This window comes from Dendrobates tinctorius, unplaced genomic scaffold (genome assembly GCF_039654945.1).
Source record: "Dendrobates tinctorius isolate UK_male_01 unplaced genomic scaffold, ASM3965494v1 ptg000119l, whole genome shotgun sequence".
In the NCBI taxonomy this organism is placed as follows: Eukaryota; Metazoa; Chordata; class Amphibia; order Anura; family Dendrobatidae; genus Dendrobates; species Dendrobates tinctorius.
The window spans coordinates 1,176,166-1,189,679 of NW_027361787.1; the positions used below are offsets into that span (position 1 = coordinate 1,176,166).

Below are 13,514 nucleotides of genomic sequence, written 5' to 3' on the forward strand. Positions count from 1 at the left end.
TCGAGAAGAGAGTTATCAAAGAGATATATTTAGTACTGATCATTCTCGTACAATGAATGTTTTTATTGTAACATGGCCAATCATGAGGAATGACAAGGGGTTGTCCTAGTAGTGGTCAACACCTTTAAGAAGATACAATTTTTAGTTAAAATATTTCCAACATTTTGAACATGAAAAAAGCTTCTCCCCGTATGACTTCCCTTATGTTTATTAAGAGTTGATTTCGGTAGAAAACATTTCCCACATTAAGAACATGAAAAAGGTTTCTCCCCTGTGTGAGTTTTTTGGTGACTAAGAAGAGATGATTTCCTCACAAAACATTTCCCACATTCTGAAGAGGAGAAAGGATTCTCCACCGCGTGAGTTCTTTGATGCTTAAACAAATCTGATTTCCAGTTAAAACACTTCTCGCATTCTGAACAGGAAAAAGGCTTCTCCCATGTGTGGGTTCTTTGGTGCTTAACCAAATCTGATTTCTTTGTAAAACATTTCTCACATTCTGAACAGGAAAAAGGCTTCTCTCCTGTGTGCGTTCTTTGGTGCTTAATCAAATTTGATTTCTGGGTAAAGCATTTCCTGCATTCTGAACAGGAAAAAGGCTTCTCCCCTGTGTGAGTTCTTTGGTGCTTAACCAAATCTGAGTTTTTTGTAAAACATTTCCAACATTCTAAACAGGAAAAAGGCTTCTCGCCTGTGTGAGTTCTATGGTGAGTAACAATATGTGATTTATGTGCAATACATTTCCCACATTCTGAACAGGAAAAAGGCTTCTCACCTGTGTGAGTTATTTGGTGCTTAACCAAATCTGATTTCTTTGTAAAACATTTCCCACATTCTGAACAGGAAAAATGCTTCTCCCCTGTGTGGGTTCTATGGTGATTAGTCACATATGATTTCTTTGTAAAACATTTCCCACATTCTGAACAGGAAAAAGGCTTCTCCCCTGTGTGGGTTCTATGATGTATAGCCACATATGATTTCTTTGTAAAACATTTCCCACATTCTGAACAGGAAAAAGGCTTCTCCCTTGTGTGAGTTCTTTGGTGCTTAAACAAATCTGATTTCTGGATAAAACATTTCCCACATTCTGAACAGGAAAAAGGCTTCTCCCCTGTGTGAGTTATATGGTGCTTAACCAAATCTGATTTCTGGCTAAAACATTTCCAACATTCTGAACAGGAAAAAGGCTTCTCCCCTGTGTGAGTTTTCTGGTGTGCAACAAAATTAGATTTCTTGTTAAAACATTTCCCACATTCTGAACATGAAAAAGGTTTCTCCCCTGTGTGAGTTTTTTGGTGACTAAGAAGAGATGATTTCCTCACAAAATATTTCCCACATTCTAAATAGGAAAAAGGTTTCTCCCCTGTGTGAGTTCTTTGGTGCTTAAACAAATATGATTTCCAGTTAAAACATTTCCCACATTCTGAACAGGAAAAAGGTTTCTCCCCTGTGTGAGTTCTTTGGTGCCTAACCAAATCTGATTTCCAGTTAAAACATTTCCCACATTCTGAACAGGAAAAAGGCTTCTCCCCTGTGTGAGTTCTATGGTGATTAACCAAATCTGATTTCTGGTTAAAACATTTCCCACATTCTGAACAGGAAAAAGGTTTCTCCCCTGTGTGAGTTCTTTGGTGCCTAACCAAATCTGATTTCCAGTTAAAACATTTCCCACATTCTGAACAGGAAAAAGGCTTCTCCCCTGTGTGAGTTCTATGGTGATTAACCAAATCTGATTTCTGGTTAAAACATTTCCCACATTCTGAACTGGAAAAAGGTTTCTCCCCTGTGTGAGTTCTTTGGTGCTTAAGCAAATCTGATTTCTTTGTACAACATTTCCCACATTGTGAACAGGAAAATCTATTCTCTGTTATGTGAATTTTTTCATGTTTAAGAAAAGTCTTTTCAAGAAAACTATTTCCATATTCTGAATCTGAAAATGGCTCCTTTCCTTTAGAATCAATTAATTTTTTAAAGCTTGTATTGTGACTTTGATTTTCCTTAGTAGTTGGTAATGAACCAAAAGATGGGACCTGTTTCACAGGATCAGATGACAGATCTTTGCTATGAAGGGATGATGGTATATGTGGAGTAACGGCATTAACTTCAATTGTATCCTGTGAGATCTCAAGATCATCAGATTTAAAAATTGAAGATGTCAGCGTTCCCTCTGATCTCCAGGTACAGTCATCTGCTAAAAATAAAACCAATTAATAATTTTGAATAAAATATCCTCAAATTTTATACTTTTGGACATTTCTACTTAAGCTGTCCATAAAAAAATACAAGCTTTTTAAAAATATTTAAGTATTCACCAAGACAATGAGAGTTCACAGTCTAATCGAAAGCCTCATAGCATGAACCAGTGCATCATGGTGTTCAATGGTTTGTTCATTCTGCCTCCCAAACATGGAACAAAAAGCCAACAATGTTATATATGTGAAAATTATACCAATAAAACTTCTACTCATCTCACGGAAACACAAGACACCACTAAGGTCCATCATCTGACAGAGGAAAACCAAAAGGTTTCCACAATATTTGTGGCTCAAAAGCTCTTGAAAAGCAACATGGCTTCCATAAACCAATCCAGCAATATCCGCTCTCCCAAAGTCAAATATCCACTCTCTTCTGAGCCTTGTAGTGCGCCCAAACCATATTTAGCATCCATATATTTGGCATTACTATAGTGAGACGAACCCACTTAATTTACGGTGTGTGTTTCCTGGAGCACAATCTGGGCATTATGTGTTGGATAATAAAATGACAAATGTGCAATTTTCATGTTGCAACATCCAGTGCGAGCTAATTTCCGGAAAGTGTCACTACTCCCATAGAATAATTCACTGAGGGTTATATTTTCCATAATGGAGCCACTTTATGGGGATTTCTACTGCTTTAGTTTCCTGTAATTTTGTTATATTAGGGCATCTGCAGATGGTGTGTCCCCTCTCCACTGGAATCTGCTCCTGTGATGTTTGATTCCATCACCAAGCAGCGCCTTATTTATTGTGCAGACGTTGCTGGTAATAGAAGAGACATCGAAACCAGAAGCTCTGGGTGGCGCTGGCTCTGTCCAGCCGCTAAGATTAGGGTGCCTGAGACCAGTAGTTTCATCCAGCCTGGCAGTATGGGTTTGTGTGCTGTCCAGCAATATGGTAGCAATCTGCTACCTGCTTAAGCCAATTAGAAAGCACCAAACCCTCCTAAAGCTTGAAGCCTATTCTCGGAATCTGCCAGATACAGCCTTGTTCTCCTCTGATTCAGTCCTCTGTGCTCAGCTGGTGTATTTGTTTCCTGGTGTAATCCCAGCCCGCTTACTGACTACACTTGTGTCTTCTGATTTTCTACTTTCTCTGCCCTCCTGGTTATGGCCAACTACCTGACTATTCTTCTTGCCATCTCACTCCACAGAATAGCGGGTAACACCATGGCCCAAGCCTAGGGGTCTCTGTGTAAGTCCAGATCCATGTAGAGGGGTTAAAGGATGATGAGCAAGGCAATCACTGGGATCTGGAAAATAGAGTAGATAGAGCCAAGCCTTCTCGTGGTGGCCATCTTTTCATCTGCCAGGTGATCACTAACAGTGCTCCCAATACACCGTGTCTGCAAACTATTCCATCAAGAGCTGTGTACGAATAGCTAAATGGCGCTCCTTCCTTTCTTAACCCTACCATGTGCCCAGAAAGTAGTGTACAACCATATATAGGGGATTGTTGGATTGAAGAGACATTGGGAAATAATTTGTAAGGTCCATTTGTTTCCTATTATCCTGGTGAAAACTCTCTGGGTAATTAGAGTATGGGGCTCGGTGGCTCTTGGCAATCTAAAGTATCGTAAGGGCCAATATTTTCCATCAGATGAGTTTCAAGAAGAAAGATTAGACATTCATAGAGAACTTTTTATACTAGTGCAGAGGTGATGTGTCTTAAATTTAGATCTCAGGCATATGGCAGAGGTAATGGAGACCTTATTTTAAAGGCTACCAGGTAGTTGCAGACTCACATAAGTGAGGCAGGCCGATCCCACCATCATCAAACTGCCATACAAAATGAACCTGTACAAAAAGAGCTAAAATAAAAAACATGTTACCGTATTTTATGGATTATAATACATTCCGGATTATAAGACGCACCCCAAATTTTGAGGAGAAAAATAGGAATTTTTTTTTTAATAACATGGTGGTGCTTCTTATAATCCATGCGTCTTATTGCTGTGGTGAAGTGGGGTCATAGTGTCGCTGCTGGAGGAGGCAGGAGTGGGGTGCTGCTGCTGTCGCTGCCCGGGGTTGCCACCATTGCTGCTGCCCGGGGTGTCCGCCGCTGTGGGGGGACTCTGTCAACATTTCGTGAAATGCCAGAGCCCTCACATGTCCTGTGCGGTGGACTCTGTAAACATGGCCACCGGGGGGCAGCGCATGCACAGATGGAGATCTCTGTATCAAGATCTCGGGATATTAGATTTCAGTCCTGAATTACATCTCAGGACTCTAGGAAGCCAACAGCATCATTACCCTCCACTTTCTCTTACAGGCCCATCATAAGATTTTTCTTCAAGTGATTTTCTAACCTGTCAGCACATTCTACGTACGCTGTCATTTGGCTTTATAGTTTACAGATCTGGGCAGGTAACGGTTAGCGTCTCCTAATCCCAGGGGGTAGGTGGATCCTCCAGGTTGTAAGTTCTATAGAAAAGGGCTTTCAATGCCCAAAGTCATTTGAACAGTTTTGGGTGGAGGAGAATGTTGTGGTCTAGAGGCAAAATGGTGATCATAGTAATACGGCCGGACTACACCACCGATAAAGCAGCCACAGCCGGTGACTGAGAGGAATCTGTGACTTCTCTGCATTCAGTGGTTACTACTCACCTGGGTAGTCATATGTGGGAATCTCCTCTTTACACCGCTCATCATCTCTCACATATGTCTCTGTAGTATTAATATGGGTCAGATCTTCACCCTGAAACAAATATTGTAAAAGTCACAGACAGATGGAGAAGTCCCATCTATGATCAGCTCTAATCCTGCCATCTCCACTGTTCTCATTACACAAGTTGTTGGAATATGTTTGGTGCAAAAACTCATTTATGTCTATGAGTGTTTAGTTGCTAAATTTGTAAACTATTTATAAAGCTTAAAAAAAAACTCACAGAGGCTCACACAGGGGGAGCATGTGACTGTATTTCCTGTTTTCCTGCTGTGTCTGTGTATGAGAGAAGCAGCCTGCTGTAGATACTGCACAGATAGAGAAACACAAATGATTTATCCCTGATCTATTAAGCTTATCATACAGTTAGGTCCATATATATTTGGACAGAGACAACATTTTTCTAATTTTGGTTCTAAACATTACCACAATGAATTTTAAACAAAACAATTCAGATGCAGTTGAAGTTCAGACTTTCAGCTTTCATTTGAGGGTATCCACATTAAAATTGGATGAAGGGTTTAGGAGTTTCAGCTCCTTAACATGTGCCACCCTGTTTTTAAAGGGACCAAAAGTAATTGGACAATTGACTCCAAGGCTATTTCATGGACAGGTGTGGGCAATCCCTTCGTTATGTCATTCTCAATTAAGCAGATAAAAGGCCTGGAGTTGATTTGAGGTGTGGTGCTTGCATTTGGAAGGTTTTGCTGTTAAGGAAACATGCCGTCAAAGGAGCTCTCCATGCAGGTGAAACAAGCCATCCTTAAGCTGCAAAAACAGAAAAAAAACCATCTGAGAAATTGCTACAACATTAGGAGTGGCAAAATCTACAGTTTGGTACATCCTGAGAAAGAAAGAAAGCACTGGTGAACTCATCAATGCAAAAAGACCTGGGTGCCCACGGAAGACAACAGTGGTGGATGATCGCAGAATAATCTCCATGGTGAAGAGAAATCCCTTCACAACAGCCAACCAAGTGAACAACACTCTCTAGGAGGCAGGCGTATCAATATCCAAATCTACCATAAAGAGAAGACTGCATGAAAGTAAATACAGAGGGTTCACTGCACGGTGCAAGCCACTCATAAGCATCCAAAATAAAAAGGCTACACTGGACTTTGCTAAAAAAAAAATCTAAAAAAGCCAGCACAGTTCTGGAAGAACATTCTTTGGACAGATGAAACCAAGATCAACCTCTACCAGAATGATGGAAAGAGAAAAGTATGGCGAAGGCGTGGTACAGCTCAAGATCCAAAGCATACCACATCATCTGTAAAAAACACGGCGGAGGCAGTGTGATGGCTTGGGCATGCATGGCTGCCAGTGGCACTGGGTCACTGGTGTTTATTGATGATGTGACACAGGACAGAAGGATTGATATATTGGCCAGAGGGGGGTTATAAATACAAAGAATGACATATTTCTGAGAGTTAATCATTGCGTGCACAAACAAAATCGTCCCTCGGGGTCTCTCCGGGCCTCCCTGACCTCCCACCGAACATTCTTATGGATTAACAGAGAAACTCCCCTTGAGTAGCTGGTGTGAAAAGCATGTATGAACCATTGCACCCACGGTTTCTGTACCCACCGAACTGTTTCTCTAGTCAGGTGTGTCACTACCAAGGCCACAATGTGAGGACAGTAATGTCTGATCTGTGAGAACACCTTAATTTTCTTTTGAGGGGTTTTTATGCCTCTTACATTCCAGGTCATACAAATCAGCTTAGAACCTATTCCCGTCTATCTGTATATGATGCATAATGGTGCCCGATCCCAGTGCATAGACCCCACACAGATAACAGAATTTGGCGTCAGCTGCGGCCTCTATCTAAACAACTATAAAAATTAAAACTTTTGAAAAAGAAAAAGCAAAACAGGAACCTAGTAACATAGACCTACAGTCTTACGCCCCCATCAAAAAATGAACAAGGGGATACCATCACTGAATCCAACGTCCGGTATAGCTGGAATTTGGGAACTCGCCGGGAGAGCTCCAATTAGACCATTAATTGAGAAAATCTGATGTAACAACCGTCACATTAGGATTCCTTCGCCGGGAATCCCCCATGGGACCGTATCCACTCAGTTGCCTCCAATGGATCCGCAAAAAACACGGAGGAACCCTCATGGACAACTCGGAGCCGGGCCGGATACATCATCGAATACACAACGTTCCTGTTTCTCAGTTGCTTCTTGACCTCGAAGAGCTGTGCCCGCTGCCTCTGCAGCTCCACGGAGAAATCCGGAAAGATGGAAACAACAGCATTGTTGAATTTAATAGGACTTTTCAGGCGTGCAAGACGCAAAATGGTATCTCTGTCCTTGCAGTTAAGCTGGCGTGCCAGGAATGGTCGAGGCGGGGCCCCCGGAGGCAGGGGTCTTGTAGGGACCCTGTGGGCTCTTTCAACGGTGAACATTGAGGAGAATTCATCCCCCAGGGAGGTCTTAAGCCAATCCTCCAGAAATTGCTCAGGATGTTGACCTTCCGAGTGCTCAGGCAGCCCAACAATACGGATATTATTCCGGCGCGTTCTGTTTTCTAAATCATCCGCCTTCTGCTTCCAGGCATTTATGGAGCCCGCCACCTTCGTTAATTTAGCCTCCATAGGTGTAATGGTGTCTTCCACCCTGGACATCCTCGTCTCCACCTCCGTAATGCGTCCTTTCATGGCCTGCATATCCTGACGGAGTCTCCCCACCTCCGTATAAATATCCTCAATTTTCTCCGTCAGGGATGTCCTGGTCAATGAGATAGCCTGCATCAACTGCTCAGATGCTTGTTTAAGGGTCAATTCTTCCTGTTCCATCTCCTCCTCACCCCCAGAATGGCGATTTTTGCACTGAACTTGAGAGGATGTGCTCCTATTATGCCGCGCACTTTTAGCGGGGTCAGGTCTTGCAAACTCCTTTTATCTTTCCGCCGCCGCTCCCGACCCTTTAAGTCGGCTCATGATTGTCTGCAGTGCTTCCAATGAAATAAATGAGGCGCGCGATCCAGGTATTATCCACTACACAGAGGGATCACAGCGGGCTGGTAACAGTTAAGTATAGATCAGGCTACAGGGGGATGCCTGAAGGATTGCAAGGACGGTAGCCAGGCACAGTCCAGATGACCTTTATGGCCCGGGGAGGGAGGGGGGGTCCCGCAGTGGCAGCTGCAGTGGGGGAGGGCGCACAGAGCCTCCCTTAATGATGGTGCCAGCCGGCACAGTGAACGGATAGGAGAAGAGAGATATCACACGGGGCCCGTTTTTCCAGGGCACTCACCGTGCACTCCCCCAGATTGTCCGCTGTTTTTCTTCTCTGCCCGGCGGCGGTGCAGCAGTGGGAAGCCGGCGCTGCAGCTCTCAGCAGCTGAGCTGCGCACCCAAGATGGCCGACGCCTCAAGGGGGAACCAGCCGCCCGCCCCTATCTCCTCCGTCGCCCGCTCCCAGAAGCCATCTCCCGACCTGCCATGGAGTGCCCAGGGGGTCCCAGCGTCCAAGGAGGATCCAGTCAGCAGCAGGTGAGCTGTTAGGAAAGGGTCTAGGGACCAGGATCAGTCAGGATTCTGCGGAGCTCTCCTCACCAGCTTCCTCTCCCTCTCACGGCATAGCCACGCCCCCCGCATCTCAGGGGTTTTGGAGAAGAAATTAAAGATTTTCATGCTGCTGCATTTCTAATAAGTGGTCTTCCAGAGAGTTATGACAGACTTGTGACTGCACTAGATGCACGGCCAGATGATGAGCTGATACTAGAGTATGTTAAAGGCAAACTTTTGGATGAATTCTAGAGAAAAACGCAGCATGTAAGCAGCAGTAATGAATCCAGAGCAGAAACAGCATTAAAGACACAGGATTTGCCTAAATATAAAAGCAATCTAAGAGAAACTCGTGAATGTTTTGTCTGTAAAAAGCCCGGCCACCTTAAAGTAGACTGCAGAATTTGGAAAGTAAGAATGAATCAGCTTAAAAAGCAGAACAGTCATCAAAGGGTTAAAACAGCTGTAAAGGAAGATTCTGCATGTCCTGAAGCTGCATTTAATGCCAGAACAAGCCCATCTGCAAAGTCTATATGGTGCATAGATTCTGGTGCAAGTAGCAATATGACAAATAATAAGGATTTCTTCACTGACCTTAATGAAAGCTAATCAGAAAAGGTCATCTTAGCGAATGGTTACTATATGACTTCAGAAGGAATAGGATACTGCTACCTCCACTGTCCAGTTTCCTCAGCACAAAGCAGAAAGATCCCAATAAAGGTGTAATGCTGCTGCAAAGCAGTAGCGCGCAACCTCCATCAGGGGGTGCAGGTGAGGGAAAAAAGGATGCACTCACAGCATAGCACCACAGTGCAGCAGCCAGGTCGGTAATGGACAGGGAATGCAGTACCAGAGGAAACAATACATGTGATCAGATCCAAGCCAGAGAAGTCAGAGCTGGTCAGGAGCAGAGATGCCAGAGACATGAGACAGTCAAACAGGTCAGAGATCAAGCCGGGTCAAATACCAAAGGGTCACAGCACGGGGAGCAAACACTAGAACTATTACAGACGCTGCCTGCAGGCAGCAGCAGACCGAAATAGCCAAACAGATCCCAAAACGAGGCAGAGAAAGTTAATCCTCACATGACCAGGCCAGGGAGAGAATAACAAGAAACAAACCCTGACCTGGATCATGACAAAAGGATGTTCTCTATGTTCCCAGCCTTGAAAGCAATCTTCTGTCAGTAAAGAAGCTCACGCAAAACAGGAATCTAGTTACTTTTAGAGATAACAGCTGCATCATCTAAAAGAAGGGTCACAGTAGGAAAAATCCCACAAGAACTTTATCAGATAAAATGAAAAGAATGAGTTTACGGTGCTAGACAAGATCTGCATATGAACTGTATCCATGTATGGCACAGACGTCTTAAGCTGGAGTCACACATAGCAATCTCGCTAGCGAGATCGCTGCTGAGTCACAACTTTTGTGACGTAACAGCGATCTCACCAGCGAGATCGCTGTATGTCACAGCGATCAGCGAACGGCCCCCCTGCCGGTATCGCTGATCGCTGTAAGAAACCTCTGGACATTTTTTTGGTCGCTGGTCTCCCGCTGGCCAGCACGCATCGCTGTGTGTGACAGCGGGAGACCAGCGATCAGCTGTAAAAAATAGAATTAAAATAAAAAAAATTGTTATTCTCACCTTCCGACGTCCCGCGCAGCATTCCCGCCTCTCTCCACGCTCCCGGTCCCAGTAATCCTTTGCACGAATGACCGTGAGACTTCGCGCTCCTGCAAGACTGTGACTCTCGCGGTCATTCTCGCAAAGGATTACTGGGACCGGAGCGTGGAGAGAGGAAGGCTGCGCGGGACGTCGGAAGGTGAGAATAACAATATTTTTTATTTTAATTCTATTTTTTACAGGGATGGCAAGCGATGCTGGGCGCTCGGCATCGCTGTGCTGATCGCTGGTGAAGCGCTCTGTGTGACAGCTCACCAGCGATCACATAGCGACTTACCAGCGATCCTGACACCTTGAGATCGGTGAAGTCGCTATGTGTGACTCCAGATTTAGGCACAGAGACCCAGAAGCAGTAAGGAAGCTAGCTCATCTTGCAAATGGTATTGAAATCAACCAGTGCAGTCAAATGATGACATGCACTAGCTGTCTTACAGGGAAAATGTCCAGAAAATTCTTTCCTAAAATAAGCACCACTAGATCTGCACAGCCTCTGGATCTGATACAGATGTATGTGGTCCAATGAGTGTTCAAACTCCTAGCAAAATGAGATATTTTCTCACATTTATTGATGACTACTCCAGATATACAGTCGCCTACCTGCTTCACAGTAAGGATGAAGTTCCACAGAAACTTGAAGAATATCTTGCTGTAGTGTTTAACAAATTTGGAAGAATGCCAAAAGCCCTGTGTGCAGATAATGGAACCGAATATACAAGTGGTAAGGTGCAAACCATTTTGAAAAAGGATGGAATTGTGTTCCAGACTACCATTCCATACAACCCAGAACAAAATGGCATATCCCTGGTATGCACTGAATGTCCCCAACTTTTCCCAGCTCCTGACTGTGTTTGTGAATTGCATTTATTATCCCTGGTATGCACTGCTTACCCTACTTTTTGTATCCATAATGTACTTCATTCCTCTTGTGGCTTCCATGCATGTCTCTGAGTGGGCAGTCTGTTATGAATGGGTCACCGAGGAGGATAGCAGGACCAGGCTAAGCCACTAGAAAACCAGAGAGGTTGGTAACTAAGCGGATTGCAGACCCCTGATCCTATCCACACAACTAGCAGTAGCCGTGGGGCGTACCTACGAAGCCCTAGATGCCTCGGCACAGCCGGAGAGCTAACTAAGCCTAAAGCAAGAAAGGTAAAATCTAAACTGCCCCGGAGCAGACACCAAAGGAATAGACTGCCCCCAAACATATATTGTCGGTGAGACAAGATGAAAACACAAACGCAGGCAGGAAAATAAACTGAGCAAATGATGGGGCCCAAACTGACTAGACAGGACAGGAAAGGAAAGACACTGTTTGCAATCACGCAAAAACCCTGAAAAATCCAACACGTCTGATGCACAAAAACACTGAAGTCACACGACTTCGCCCCCACTATATCAGCACTCTGGTATATACTGAAAGCAAGGCAAAAAGAGACCAACACAACAGGGGACAGAACAAACTGACACAAGCAGTAACATATGGGCGGTGATCCAGCACAGCCCCAGCAGGAGCAAGCTGACCTGCACAAAGCAGAGATAGACAAAACCAGATCAAATGCAAAAAGATTAGCAAATGAACCACTTAGCTGAACCATGCAGGAACAGAGCAAGAGACGTCAGACATCAGACCTTAGAAGGCACAGGAAGAAAATCACCAGCAGGGATGGAAGGAAGTCAGCTGTATTAAATACACCAGTCAGAAATCCCAGATCTCCAATTGTCATCATTATCAGGTGGCAAGACTCTGTCAATCTGACCAGCTCCACTACCTCCAGTAACCACCAGAGGGAGCCCAGAAAGAGAATTTGCAACACCTTTGTCAATCTGACAAGTTCCACTACCTTCAGTAACCACCAGAGGGAGCCCAGAAAGAGAATTCACAACAGCAGTCCCTCCCCCCTTTTTATCACCTTTGGTTAACACGAAACATGTGGTCTGCCCACACACGCCCATATACCCTCGCACAACTGATCCCTCTCAGTCACATATATATTCAGGGCCATGCGTCTGACGTAGTCCGAGCAGGCATATTTCAAATTCCATATTTCAAATTACAGATTTCTAATTGCACTACTCTGAATTAGACTAGAATTGGACTGGAATTTGACTTTAAGGTGATGTAATAGATAACCACTACAATGCTTTGGTTTCTTTCCACTTTCACCCCCATACTATTCTATTTTTTTCTAACTCCTGTAATCCCCCCACCTAGTAAGGAACTAGTCATTTCCCCCTTCATCCTCCCCAGCCATCTCACCTCGTCTTCAGAACTGTTGCTCCACATACAATCCTTTTTTCTCTAGACATACACGGCAACATCATGTCCTATCCTGCTCCCATATTCTAACGCTCTGTCTGTTACTCCTCACTGCTGGTGACGTATCCCCAAATCCTGGCCCTCCTAAACACTTCCCCACACTCACTTCTAACACCCTGCCATGATCCTCTACACATTTTCGTAATGATGATAACCTCATATCCATTCATCCAGCTCCCACTCCCCCGATCCCTCTACCTGGAGCACTATTGAGTGCACGCTCGGTTTGCAATAAACTGTCGTTTATCCATGACCTCTTCTTCACCAACAAACTCTCCTTCCTTGGCATCACCGAAACCTGGTTCACCCCTCTGACTCAGCCTCTCCAGCTGCACTTTTTTACGGCGGATTCCATCTCTCTCACACCCCTCGCCTCAGCCACAAACGTAGTGGAGGAGTTGGCTTGCTCCTCTCCGATACCTGCTCCTTTACCCCAATTTCGCTACCACTCTCCGCTACGCTTCCCTCGTTTGAGGTGCACTCCATCTGCATCTACTCCCCCTCCAACTGGCTGTCATCTACTGCCCCCCCAGAACTAGCCATCTCCACCTTTCTCGACCACTTCACCACCTGGCTACTTCATTTCCTCTCTGCTGACATCCCCACTATCATCATGGGTGACTTCAACATCCCCATTGACACTTCCACCCTAGCTGCCTCTAAACTTTTATCGCTCACTGCCTCCTTGGCATCACAGGCTTGGCTCTAACCTGTATCTCATCATATCTAACAGACCGAACATTCGGTGTCTCCCTCTCCACACCACCCCCTCACCTTGCCCCCTGTCGGTGATCCTCAAGGCTCAGTTCTAGGACCCCTACTCTTCTCCATCTACACCTTCCGCCTGGGACAGCTCATAGAATCCCATGGTTTGCAGTATCAGCTCTATGCCGATGACACGCAGATCTACCTATCTGGACCTGACCTCACCTCCTTACTGACCAAAATCCCACAATGTCTTTCTGCTATTTCAACTTTCTACTCCACTCGCTTTCTAAAACTGAACATGGACAAAACAGAATTCATAATCTTTCCCCCATCTCACTCTACCCCTCCACCAGACCTATCCA

At 44.7% G+C, this 13,514-nt stretch overlaps 1 protein-coding gene across 1 annotated transcript; it reads right to left on the bottom strand.

The window, feature by feature from the left end:
• Positions 1-42: 42 nt before the first annotated feature.
• LOC141101534 (uncharacterized) lies at positions 43-12,930 on the bottom strand. Its single transcript, XM_073590659.1, has 3 exons — positions 12,865-12,930; positions 4,865-4,955; positions 43-2,188 (listed from the first exon to the last, which is right to left on the bottom strand). The coding sequence occupies exons 1-3, from the start codon at positions 12,928-12,930 to the stop codon at positions 246-248; spliced, it is 2,100 nt and encodes a 699-aa protein (XP_073446760.1). The 3' UTR covers positions 43-245.
• Between the last annotated feature and the right edge of the window lie 584 nt (positions 12,931-13,514).